This window comes from Artibeus jamaicensis, unplaced genomic scaffold (genome assembly GCF_021234435.1).
Source record: "Artibeus jamaicensis isolate MK-2021 breed Jamaican fruit bat unplaced genomic scaffold, CSHL_Jam_final contig_793, whole genome shotgun sequence".
In the NCBI taxonomy this organism is placed as follows: Eukaryota; Metazoa; Chordata; class Mammalia; order Chiroptera; family Phyllostomidae; genus Artibeus; species Artibeus jamaicensis.
The window spans coordinates 11670107-11683904 of NW_026521975.1; the positions used below are offsets into that span (position 1 = coordinate 11670107).

At 39.3% G+C, this 13798-nt stretch overlaps 1 protein-coding gene across 1 annotated transcript in view; it reads left to right on the forward strand.

Moving 5' to 3' along the window:
• Positions 1 to 3612: 3612 nt before the first annotated feature.
• Positions 3613 to 13798, forward strand: part of SNX4 (sorting nexin 4) — a 78457-nt gene continuing 68271 nt past the window's right edge. Inside the window, exons 1-2 of the mRNA XM_037132012.2 lie at positions 3613 to 3796; positions 11820 to 11941. Coding sequence (XP_036987907.2) covers positions 3653 to 3796; positions 11820 to 11941 — 266 coding nt within the window. The 5' untranslated portion in view covers positions 3613 to 3652. The remainder of the gene's footprint in view (positions 3797 to 11819; positions 11942 to 13798) is intronic.

A 13798-nucleotide genomic window follows, 5' to 3' on the forward strand; every position in this document is an offset into this window, starting at 1 on the left:
CTTCATTTCTATGTTTCTGCTCCTGATCTAGCTGTCCTATTAGTTTGTTTTTGTTTTAGGTGTGGTTCTTAGTAACTGTGAGTTTGCTGTCCTTTCACTGTTCATCTTTTTTATCTTCTTTTTCTTAGGTAAGTCCCTTTAACATTTCATATAATAAGGGCTTGGTGATGATGAAATCCTTGAATTTGATCTTATCTGAGAAGCACTTTATCTGTCCTTTCATTCTAAATGAAAGCTTTGCTGGATAGAACAATCTTGGATGTAGGTCTTTGGATTTCATGACTTGGAGTACCTCTTTCCAGCCCCTTCTGGCCTGTAAGGTCTCTTTTGAGAAATCAGCTGACAGCCTGATGGGAACTCCTTTGTAGGTGACTGTCCTCTTAGCTCTTGCTGCTTCTAGGATTCTCTTTTTCATTTTAATTTTGGCTCATATAATTATGATGTGCCTTGGTGTGTACCTTCTTGGGTCCAACTTGTTTGGGACTCTCTGAGCTTTCTGGATTTCCTGGAAGTCTCTTGCCTTTGCCAGATTGGGGAAATTCCCCTTTATTATTTGTTCAAATAAGTTTTCTATTTCTGGCTCTTCCTCTTCCCCTTCTGGTACCCCTATAATTTGGATGTTGGAGCGTTTAAAGATGTCCTGGAGGTTCCTAAGCCTCTCCTCATTTTTTTGAATTCTTGTTTCTTCATTCTTTTCAGGTTGGTCATTTTTTTCCTCCTTCTGGTCCATTCCCTTGATTTGAGTCCCAGTTTCCTTTCCATTACTATTGGTTTTCTATGCATTGCCATTCATTTCAATTAGTTTAGCCTTCACATGTTCCTCTAATTTGTGACTAAAATCAACCAGTTCTGTGAGCATCCTGATAACCAGTGTTTTGAACTGTGCATCTGAAAGTTTTGCTATTTCTTTGTCACTTAGATTTATAGGCTCTGGGGCTTTGAGATCTTCTTGAGCCATTTTTGGTCTGTTCGTGCTCATTAAGTATGAGGAGCAGAGCCTTAGGGGCGGGGCGGGGCCTTCAGGGTGGGGTTGCTGGGTTGTGACGCTGTATGTGGGGGTGGGGTCAGAGCCGGGAAATGGCAGCCCTCTCTGCTGCCTCCCTTCGCTGGGACCGCTCGCTAGGACTCGCTCCGTCCTGTCTCACTGCCCACTCTCTCGCCGGTCTATCTGCTCAGGAATGCGCCAGCACAGTCAACCGGCCGCCCTTCACCCTTGCCTGCCCTTCACCCTTACTGGATCCGCTGGTCCCTCACTGGGTCTCACTCACGAGGTCGTTCACTGGGTCCGCCCTTTGCAACCCCATGCCTGGGATCTGTGCACCTGAGTCCATCTGACCGAGTTTTCCTGTGCAACCCTGCTCCACCAGCTGCTGGTTTCACCCCTCTTACTGGTCAGGCTGAAGCATTCGTTGTTATCAGACTTCTGAAAAGTTCAATTTTCTGTGTTCTGGCTGTGTTTTCTGTAGCTAATATTTTGTTGTCTCTAAACTTGGTTGTGTGAGAAAGCAAGGCGTCTCTACCTATACCTCCATCTTGGCGGAAGTCCCTACAGTAGAATTCTACGTAGCCATTAAGAAGATACTGTGAAAATATATTTAATCAAATGGAAAGGTGCTTTTGCTGTATTAAGTGAATAAATGATAAAATCACATTGTAGTGTGGATCCATTTTTATTACATAAGTGTGATAGCAGAAGGGATGTATGTTAAGTATGAACAATGCTTTTCTTTGGGTGTGGGAGTATAGATGGCATTTATTGTTTTATTTTTACTCATAACTATGTATTTTCTAGTTTTCCCACAATAAACACAGGCGATACATATATAAAGGGGGAGAAGATAATCATGTGACACTTTTTGCCCTGATTTTAGACTCCTCAAGCACCCTTTTTTTTTTTAAGAGTTATTTATTTATCTTTAGAGGGGAAGGGAAGGAGAGAGGGAGAGAAATATCAATGTATGGTTGCCTCTAGTGCATCCCCTGCAGGGAACTGACCTGTAGGGAACTTGCCTGCAACCCAGGCATGTGCCCTGACTGGGAATTGAACCGAGATCTTTTGGTTTATAGGCCCGTGCTCAATCCACTGAGCTACACCAGCCAGGGGCGCTCAAGCACCCTTTTGATTTTTCAAATTTGGTTTCTTAAAGGCAATCTCTTAAGAAGAGATAGGGACAAAGTTATATCCAGCTGAAACAACTTAAAATGGATATCAAAGGCAGTCTCAAAGGCTTTTTTTCCCCCTCCCCAAAAAAGAGATGTAAGTGAAAGGAAAACAGTGCACCTACTCTGTTTTTTGTTTGTTTTGTTTTGTTTTAAAGAAACTGCAGATAGCACTGTGACTTTCCCTGAAGTGACTGGTTTGCAAAGCCTAGAGCTCTTTTTCTTGTTCCTACCCCCTGCAGGGTGAGACACCCAAGTCACTAGCCCAGAGAAATCATTCGGATGGTTCTAGTACCTACGTTTCTGGGTATCTATCTCTAAAACTGGGAAAAGGGAATAGGACAATAAATCTGTCCCTGGAGAGATAATTTTCCCTCTTGTGACAAAATAAAATAGTATTCTGATTAAAAATGTTTCCTGAGAATTTGCCTAGCATGAAAAGTCCCTGATGAAATGATAAAGTACCTTTAAATATCTACTGAGTAAATGTCCTAGGTTTGGTAAGAGAAAAAATAAGATAGGGTCCTTGTCTTAAAGGAGTTCAAAGACAGTATAGTTGGGGCAGACAGACATATAAATAAATAATTGTAAAATAATATGAGAAAGGTCATAACTGATTTACGAACAAAATGATATTTAGCACATAGATGTAATAACTTAAAGTTATTACATCCTAAAATGTATGGGAGAAAACATTCCACGAGGAAGAGGAAATGGTGTGTCACAGCTTGAATTAGTTCAGTATTCAGGCAGAAAGATCCGTTTCTGGTCAGATGACTGAGACTTTGTATAGTAACTCAAGGTCACAGTGTGGTACACCCAGTGAGTCTTTTCCATCAGGTTACCCTAGTGAACGATTGTCAACAAATCAGGTTCCGAAACTGAATGAAGTGCTTGGAGAAAATTATCAGAGATCTCCAGGGCTTCATGAAATACTTAAAACAGAAATCAAGCACTGCTTCAGCCAAGCCCTTCACTCTTCTCAAACACTTGGAAATGTTACTTTTTGCTGATTGTGTTATTCAACCTTCTGAAAGTCAATAATTTGTGCCATTTCAATCTCTCCAGGAAAAGATACGGAACTAATAATGGCATACAAGACAGAGGACAAGAGGGAGAATGTTAGGGGCTTCCGTGTCTTTTGAGTATCAAATTTTCTTTAGGTGATCACCAACCTGATTGGATCCAATACCTAGTCTAATCTATACATTCCCCTTGCCTTTCTTGCTTTCTCTCCCTCTATCATTTCTCCTGAATTTTTGGGCCTTTTAGCTTAGTAGTGACCTATGCAGACGCGACTCCCACTTTAGCCCCAGTCCCAACTCTACTCCTAACGCAGGCCAGGCTGGCCAGCTCTTGGGATCTCCGCCCCAACAGGTCGGGGCTGGGCGTGGCGTGGCTGCGGTGAGCGGAGGGGGCGGCACCAGGGGGCGGGGCCTGAGGGGAGCTGAGACGCAGGCGCGCACTGGATCGGCCGCGAGGAGCTGCGGCCATGGAACAGGCAACCTCGGACCTCGAGCAGCTTTTGCAGCCGTCGCCGCTGGAACCCCTAGGCCACACCGACGCTGGGCTGGAAGCTGTGATTGATGAGGATGCGGAGGGGGTGCGGGATGAGGATATTCCTGGGGACCAAACGGTGAGGAGAAGGGGCGGCGGAGACTGCCCGGCCTGTGTCGGGGCCTAGCGGGCTGGGCTAGGCTGGCGGGGGCGGGTCGGCTTGGCCAGGAGGCCGGGCAGTGACAGGGAAGCGGGTTGGGAAAGCTGGGCCACTGGAGCAGTAAGGAGCAGGCTCAGTGTAAAAAGGGGTCATAGGAAGGAGCAAGCACCAGGTGCAGCGGCACCAAGCGAATTCCGAATTCCGGTCGAGGGGGCAGCGGTGAGGGGAGCCGAGGGTACCTGTGGGTGCGGTTCCGCGGGCGTGGAGGTCTGGGCTCCGAACCGTCAGGCTGGGGCAGACGCGGTTTTCAGAGGTCCGGGAGCCCGAAAGTCTGGACCCGAACTGGAACGCTGATGTTTCTGGCAAAGGGTTGTGCAGAGGAGATGGCTTAAAGAAGGCGCTGTGGGGTGTGGGCAGCGGCGTTTGAGAAAGACGATAGTGGGGGACTCGAGGAACAAGTCTGGGGCATTAAAGGTGGTTGGGTTGGCGCCACAATCAGGGAGTTGCAAGTGTTGGATTCAAGAAAGGGTACAAGTTAAAAAAAAAAAACACAACATTTAAAACTACTTGTTTGGCTGTATTTTAATTTGTGGACCAGCTGTATTGTTCAGTGGAGACTTGTCATAGATATCTTGTGAGTCTTCTTTGTGAATCTCCTTTGGTAACTAGTGATTTTCATTTGCTTGAGGAAAAAAGAAATGTATCGTTTTATATTTGTAATTGTTTTCAGTCCAAAGTGTTTTCTCTCATAATGCGTGATGGATAGACCAGGTTAAAAAGAAGCGTTTCTGAAACTCAGTCTAGTGCTGCCCATCAGACAGCACCCTACCCAGTGTGCAGATTGCTCATCCATTTTGCCGCTTCTTTTTCTCCCCCTGAAACTGGTGTTAGTGCTAATATAAAACTGCTTATGATGGATAAAGGAAAGTTAAACTTGTTTGCTGACTATAGCTAAAGAAAGACTCTTAACTTTAAGTTTGGAGACAAGATAGCCAGGAACTTCAACACAGAAATTGAAAGTTTTGTCTGCTTGGGAAATGTCGAGGTATATAGGGTAGCATGAAGATTTTTGGGGTGAGTGTTAAGTTTTCATTGAATTTTCCCATAAGTTCTAAAATTTTATGTGAAGAGGTCAACATCTTAAATGTGATAAGTGTGTGCACTTCTGTGGAGCATAATTTGACTTGTAACATGATTTGCTTTTTATGCAGCTATGTGACTTAGTTTTTCTGTTGTCTCTCTTTTAAAAAGTCATTGTGAAGTGTATAATTAATGCAGAGAAGTTTCCCACAAAATAATTATCAGATCCTTTGAAGCCAGTATATTCTGGGTTATATCCACTCCCTACACCACAGAGGTAACCAGTATTTTGAATTTTGTAGTAACAAGTCTCTTGCTTTATTTAATCTTTACCATGTGTATCCCTAAAGAATATATTGTTTAATTTTATTTTTATTTTGAAATTCACATAAGTGGAATGATTTCACTATGATTTTCTCTCCTTGCTTAATATTATGGTTTTAGAATTCATCCAAAATGTGACTTAGTTCACTTATATTCATGGCTTTATAGTAAGCCATTTTATAGATATTCTGCAATTGATTTCTCTTTTCTTGGAGTTGTTACCATATTCTTGCTCTTTCTAAAAAATTACCACTACCATGAACTTCTTCCTATATATCTCTTGGTGCCAGTGTATTAGAGTGTAACATAAATTTAGGAGTGGAATTGCAGGATTGTAGGGAAGTAGCATGTTCAACCTTAGTAGGTAGTGCCAAATTGTTTTCAAAGTGAGTATACCAGTTTATACTCCCATCAGCAGTGCCTGATACCCTCTAGCCTCATCAATACTTAATATTTTCAGACTTTAAAATATTTGTCAGCCCTGGCTGGTGGTATAGCTCAGTGGATTGAGTGCGGGCCTGTGAAACAAAGGATCGCCGTTCAATTCCCAGTCAAAGCACATGCCTGGGTTGCAGGCCAGGTTCCCAGCAGGGGACACATGAGAGGCAACCACACATTGATATTTCTCTCCCTCTCTCCTTCCCTTCCCCTCTCTCTGAAAATAAATAAATAAAATATTTTAAAAAATATTTGTCAATCTTGCAGATATGTGTTAAAGCAATTTTAGGTTGTTTCAAAAGGTAAGAATAATTTTTTGTTGGCTATATCATGAGTTTAATTTTGGTTATGATGATAAAAATTTTGGTGACTTTTTTTGTGAAAGCCTTTAGAAATTTAACTAGTATGAAGTTACAACTATAGTATAAAATTAATTTATGTTAATTTAAAAGTAATTGTAAATACCTCATTTTTAAAACTCCCCTATGTTCAGTTTAAGATATTTGAAAATCCAAAGATGCCATCATACAGTAGAGGTTGTAGTTATATAGAGGTTGTGTTACCTGACATTTTAGGAAAGTGCTGGTAAATATGTGTCCCAGGAAACCATCTGTTAGTGACCAACCTTAGTAATTCATAGAGACACAAGCTGTTTGGACAATATTTCAGAATTACCAGAAGTTTAAAGACACACATTCATATACTCTGTACACTGTTCACTCCTCCCAAAAAACTACCCAAACCCTCCTTAAAGGGTCATATACTCCTTTTCCCTTTTACTGTCCCTTCTTTTACTCCACTCCCTCCCCGGGTGAAAGGTATTACTATAGCTAATTACCCCCAAAGGGCAGACAAAGATGAAGCAGAAGTTCAGAGATAAGTGATTTGGCCAAGGTCACTAGGTAGTGAATGGGATGGCTGGGACGTGAGGTCAGGTCTGCCTGGCTTTGAAATTAGACTGCCCATTAGGCCATGTGGCTTCATTTTTTAAAAAAGTTAAAAATAAGTCTTGTAAATTGCCCCAATACTATATTTAAAATTTTTAGTTTATATTATTTTAAAAAGAAAGAAAGTGTGGTGATGAATAACAGAGCTTTTTACCACAAAAATATCTACATAGATAGTGTGCGGAGATGTCAAAAACCTCACCTCATGAACCTTCATTTTAACTCTGCAAATTTTGGACAGAAAGTTATTTGTACCAATTTCCCTACACATAGGGGTAGTGGAAGTGAGCACTGCCTAAGACTTGCAAGTTTCTTCTCGTTTTAAACATCAGTAATCAGTATTCTAAATTGTGTTGCAAGCTCTTATTTTGTAGTCTCTTGTTTTTCTTTCTGTGTGTTCAGTTCTCTTTCTTTCCATTATCTAGTTAGAAGTCTCCTTTCTTTTCCTTTTGTACTTTTTCCATGTAAGGAAGAGTGCATTTTTAAAAAAGTATTGTCAATTCTATTTAAAGTAATTTAGAAAATGGAAAAATGAAAGAGGAATTCAATCTCCAAGAAAGTAGTAATTACTTCTGGCAGAAGAGAGGAAGTGGCAAGGGAATAGAAGTAAGAATACTTCTTTTTTAGGCTGGAAGATTACAGTTAGTTGATAGTTAACACTACTTACTCAGAGAAGAACCACTGCCCAAGTGAATTTCTTAAAAGGAGAACCCTCTAGACCCGGGAGTGCTAGTGGGGAGAAAGAGTGCTTGAGCAACTGGTAATTAGAAATTATTACAGCTCTGGCCAGGTGGCTCAGTAAGTTAAAGCATTGTCTTGATAAGATATACCAAGGCTGTGGGTTCAGTCCCTAGTCTGGGAGATAGACCTCTCCCTATCCCTCTTTTTCTTTCTCCCCCATCTCTCCTCTCCTTTCCTCTCTCTGTATTTTCTAAAATTAAAAATCAAAAACAAAAACAATTTCTGTACACAGTTAGCATCTTCAGTTCTCCAATAGAGAACTGAATGGGGTAAGCTAGAACTGTAAGATTTGAGGCATTTGTGGGTGAGGATAACATAAAAAGGAAAAAAGGTATAGGCATAGTTATAGAATTTATCAGTTTACCAGTTGATGATAAAATCATATACAAGTGTGATTTTCTTATTTTTCTACCTCAGTTGCTCTCAGATATTTCTGTGACTTATAGTACAAAATACATTTTTACAACATAATCAACATATACTTTCATAATAAGTATTGTTTCAGGAGACAACCATTACTTCACACAATGCCCTGTGATTTTTATATATATTTTTTCATTAAAAAGAAATGTTGGCACAATGCACCAAATAAATTTTATGAATCATAAATGTATTGTGATTCAGTTTGGAAAACTGTTCTAACGTCCATGTTTTATTTTAAATAAAAATTAATATTTTCTGAATAGCTGTGCTATTTTACTTATTTATTCGTTTATATAGAGAGGAGAAGGGAGGAAGAAAAAGGGAGAGAAACATCAATGTGTGGTTGCCCTTCATGCATCCCCAACTGGGGACCTGGCCTGCAGCCCAGGCTTGTGCCCTGACTGGGAATCAAACCAGCAACCTTTTGGTTCTCAAGTGAGCACTCAGTCCACTGAGCCACACCAGTCAGGGCATGAATAGCTGTGCTATTTAAAAAATATTTTCCAGTAGATAAAAAGCACAAGAAAAGTGGTCATGTATTATAACCTTATTTTTTTTTGGATAGTTCTCTGACCTTTTTCAGTAACATAGAAGCATCACACCTAGAAAAAAGATTCTAGGAAAGTTTACCAATGTATCAATAGTGCTAGCACTGGGGTGTAGGATAAAGTGGCTTATATTTACTTAATTCTTCCCTTGTGCTTTTGAATTTGTATATATTAAACATTTTAATTTTCATAATCAGAAAAATATAAACCTGCAAATAATAGGTGATAGGTAATATTTGATCTGTCGCTACACACTAGACAACTTTTAAGAGTCTTTACATGCATTAACTCATTAAGCGCCCCCAACATTTTGAGTTAGGTACTTTTAGCCCATTTTAGAGGTGAGGAAATTGAGGCAGAGAGGTTGATTAACTCCCCCAGTTACACAGCTAATCTGTGGCAGAGATGGGATTCAAATTCTGCCAAGCTGGTTAAAGTATATTTTATTGACTATGCTATTACAGTTGTCCCATTTTCTCCTTCCCTTTATTACCCTCCGCCCTGCACCTGCTCTCCCACTAGCATTCCTTCCACCTTACGTCATGTCCATGCATCGTACATATAAGTTCTTTGGCTTCTCCATTTCCTATACTATTTTTAATATCCCTCTATTTTGTACCTACCATTTATACTCCTTATTCTCTGTACCTTTTCTCCATTTCTCCCTCCCCCCTCCCCATTGAAAACCCTCCATGTGATCTCCATTTCTGTGATTCTGTTCCTGTTTAGTTGTTTGCTTACTTTGTTTTTGTTTTAGGTTCACTTGTTAATAGTTGTGAGTTTGTTGTCATTTTACTATTCATAATTTTCATCATCACTTTTTTAGATAAGGCCCTTTAACATTTCATATAACAAGGGCTTGGTGATAATGAACTTTAACTTGACCTTATCTGGGAAGCACTTTATCTGTCCTTCCATTCTAAATGATAGCTTTGTTGGACAGAGTGATCTTGGATGTAGGTCCTTGCTAATCATGACTTTGAATACTTCTTTCTAGCCCCTTCTTGCCTGCAAGTTTTCTTTTGAGAAATCAGCTGATAGGCTTATGGGAATTCCTTTGTAGGTAACTGCCTGCTTTTCTCTTGCTGCTCTTATGGTTTTCTCCTTACCTTTAATCTTGGCTAATATAATTATGATGTGCCTTGTTGTGTGCTTCCTTGGGTAAAACTTCTTTGGGACTCTCTGAGCTTCCTGAACTTCCTGGAAGTCTATTTCCTTTGCCAGATTCGGGAAGTTTACCTTCAGTATTTTTTTATTTTCTTTTTTTAAAAATATATGTTATTGCTTATGCCATTACAGTTGTCCCATTTATCCCCCTTCATTCCCCTCCACCCTGCACACCCCCTCCCCCGCCATTCCCCCCCTTTAGTTTATGTCCACGTGTCTCAAGTTCTTTAGATTCTATATTGCCCATACTATTCTTGCCCTCCCCCTATTTTCCACCTACCGTCTATGCTACTTATTCTCTGTACCTTCTCCCCCCTTCTTCTCCCACTCCTCTGTTGCTGTCCCTCCATGTGATCTCATTTCTATGGTTCCATTCCTGATCTAGCTGTCCTCTTAGTTTGCTTTAGTTTTGGGTGTGGTTGTTAATAACTGTGAGTTTGCTGTCCTTTCCCTGTTCATCTTTTTAATCTTCTTTTTCTTAGGTAAGTCCCTTTAACATTTCATATAAGGGCTTGGTGATGATGAACTCCTTGAATTTTATCTTATCTGAGAAGCACTTTATCTGCCATTCCATTCTAAATGAAAGTTTTGCTGGATAGAGCAATCTTGGATGGAGGTCTTTGGATTTCATGACTTGGAATACTTCTTTCCAGCCCCTTCTTGCCTGTAAGGTCTCTTTGGAGAAATCAACTGACAGTCTGATGACTCCTTTGTAGGTGACTGTCCCCTTATCTCTTGCTGCTTCTAGAATTCTCTCCTTCATTTTAATCTTGGCTAATGTAATTATGATGTGCCTTGGTGTGTTCCTTGTTTGATCCAACTTCTTTGGGACTCTCTGAGCTTCCTGGATTTCCTGGAAGTCTCTTGCCTTTGCCAGATTGGGGAAGTTCTCCTTTATTATTTGTTCAAATAAGTTTTCCACTGGTGGCTATTCCTCTTCCCCTTCTGGTACCCCTATAATTCAGATGTTGGAACGTTTAAAGATATCCTGGAGGTTCCTAAGACTCTCCTCATTTTTTTGAATTCTTGTTTCTTCATTCTTTTCTGTTTGGTCATTTTTTTCTTCCTTCTGGTCCACTCCCTTGATTTGAGTCCCAGTTTCCTTTCCTTCACTATTGGTTTCCTGTGCATTTCCCTTCATTTCAACTAGTTTAGCCTTCATATGTTCCTCTAATTTGTGACTAAAATCAACCAGTTCTGTGAGCATCCTGATCACCAGTGTTTTGAACTGTGCATCTGAAAGTTTGGCTATTTCTTGGTTGCTTAGAGTTATTGGCTCTGGGGCTTTGAGTTCTTCTTGAGCCATAATATTTTGGTCTGTTCTCGCCTGTTATCTATGAGGGGCAGAGCCCTAGGTGTTCACCAGGGCAGGGCAACTCAGTTGCTGGGTTGTGATGCTGTATGTAGGGACGGGGTCAGAGAGGGACAATGGTGGTCCCTTCTTCTGCTTCCCACTCCTGGGGCGTGCGCAGTCTGTCTCAATGCTCGTTCCTTCACTGGTTTATCTGTGTGCGAATGTATGACCTCGGTCATCCTGCCGCCTTGCGCCCTCACTGGGTCCGCCAGTTGCTACCCCACGCCTGGGATTTGCCCTCAGCTGCCTGCGTGCCTGGGTCGGGGGATCTTTTTTGCCCGACCAGCTCTGCTGCTGGCGCCGCCCCTCTTACCAGTCTGGCTGAGTGGTTCGTTGTTTTTGGACTTCCATATAGTTCAATTTTCTGTGGTTTGGCTGTGTTTTTTGTTGCTAAAACTTTGTTTTCTTTTTAAACTTGGTTGTGTGAGAAGGCACATTGTTTCCACCTATGCCTCCAACTTGGTGGAAGTCCTTTGCTTTTATAATTTTTAAATGAAACTGCTGAAAATCTCACCTTTTGGCTTATGTATAGTGTTATATTTTTGAGAGAGATTTGAGTTTGGTAAAATAAAAAATTAGGTATCAGTATTGATCATTCACCTTTGTATAGTATGTTTTTAGATTTTTTTATGTATTTCTGTATAGGTTTATTCTTGGTCACTTGTATGACAAAAAAACATAGACCAAAAATGTCTGTTTTATCTTCTTTTATAGTTCTATGTTTTAATAAGTAAAACATAGAAACCTAGTTAAATAGCATCTTGTAAAGTTTATTGTACTATGATGTGGTGATAGAGAGAGGTGTATCATTTGCTGCTGTCATTAGGAAGCCCCTAGGAACTTAAGAAATACCACAAAGTAGCTTGAAATGTATACCAATAATGGATTTTATTATAATAGCTATTATAATAGATGGTTTTTAAAAAATACCATCTTAAAGTTTTTTCTTTTTCTTCGTTCTTCCATTTATTTTTGTCCAGATGACAGAAAATAATTTTTGGTTGAAGAAGATAGAAATTAGTGTTTCAGAAGCAGAAAAGCGAACTGGAAGAAACGCCATGAACATGCAGGAGACATATACCGCTTACCTCATTGAAACAAGGTGAGTGATAAGAATTGGGCCCAGGTTTAGATAGAAAAAACTTTGATAGATATTGATGTAAATTCTGTTGTAGGACAGAATTGTTTATAAGTCATTGTCTTTTTATGTTTTAACTGGCAAAGTAAACAGTGTGTCTTTTATTATGGTACTCCTACTAACTGTATTCTAATGTACTTGTTTTGGGGGAAGCGGGAAGGTTAGTGAAATACTTTTGGTATCTAGAATATTACTTGACAGATGCTTTGGTGGAGTTCTTGGTGTTAGATACCATTCTCATACCCCTGAGGTAAATGGAGATGTTAATGAAGTCTAGGAGGAAAGAAAACAGTTTGAGTTTAAGAAGAGTTGGGAGTTACAGAGAAGTTAACAGAAAATATTGATTGATACTGGAGCTTTAGACCTTGGGGTAAAATGGAAAAGACAAAGTAAATCATGGAGTAAGAAATCAAAACTCACCAGAAAAGTTCTTTTAAATTATAAAAAAAAGTTAAAGGAGTTAGATTGTTTTGTCTCCAGCAAGACAAGGGGAAACTCAATTTATTTTTCCCATTATAAACAGTTAATATAAAGACTATACTCACTAGTTCTTTTCTTTCTGCTGACTGAGCAGAATACTTCCAATTAAAACAGATACGAGAGAAATTTTTGATAGCCAGTGAAGTAAAATGATAAAACTATCAGATCTAGTTGATTATAGAAAGTTATAACCATGTTTTAGTGTGAATACATTTTTAAGAAAAAGGATTGAAACCCTCCATTTTTTTAGGCTTTACCAGAAGTCACCAAACTTAAGACTTAACCCTATAACATTTCAAGCCTTTCTCCAGATTTGTGTTTCTACACAAAATGAAAGTTAAAATTTTGGTAAAACTTGTTTAATATGCAGATAATTCTGAAAATCCTCTCTGCAAGTATGGTTTCTTTTCTCCACCAAAATAAAGAAAAAAGATGAAAAAAGAATCTTCCAAAAACGAGAGAAATTTGTGTACGATAGAAATTTTAGGAAAAGAGAGAGGCAAGGTGGGTCTTTATTAAATTATGTCATTTTCTAACATAGGCAAAACAGATTTTTAAGGTGATTAAAAAATCTTGGTCTCATGAGAGGGTTTGTGTATGTTTGGTTAAATTAGCCACTTAAAAAAATCATACTTTAGAAATTAGTGTTTTTAAAATTAAAAAGGACCTTTTTGTGTATTTTATTTTATTTTTTTATTTTAATTGTTGTTCAAGTACAGTTTTCTGCCTTTTACCCCCATCCCAGCCCATCCTCCAGCCCTCCCCACCTCCCTCCCATTTACACTCCCCCAGCTTGTTATTGTCCATGCGCCCTTTATAATTGTTCCTGCAAACCCTTCCCCTCTTTAGTATGCTTATTTCTTTACCGAATTGAGCAATGAAATTAGCTGTTCATTACTTTTACTTCTAGAAGATTGTCTTGATTTAAGTAATTTGGGATAATTTGGAGTTGTTTACTTTTAACTTTGAAATGAATAGAGTGTCATAATTTAAAACTGGAGCTTAGAAGTGACCATACTTTGTGTAGTAGAGCAAGACACTGAATACATGTATAAGTGGACCACCAGTAATTGTGTGGTACACAAAAGAAAATGATTACTGAGTTGACTTTCATGATTGTATTTCATTATAAATTTATTTTAAACCAGTTCTTAAACTTTAAAATACATATGAATCCCTTGAGGATGTTAAGCTACAGGGTTTTGGGTGGAATCCAGAAATTCACATTTTTAAACCACGGCCACCACTGTTTTCAAACAGTCAGATGGGCTATGGACCATGCTTTTTATTATATTTTAAAGTACAAAGGCTTTACATTTCTTCTTAAAAAGATTTTATTTA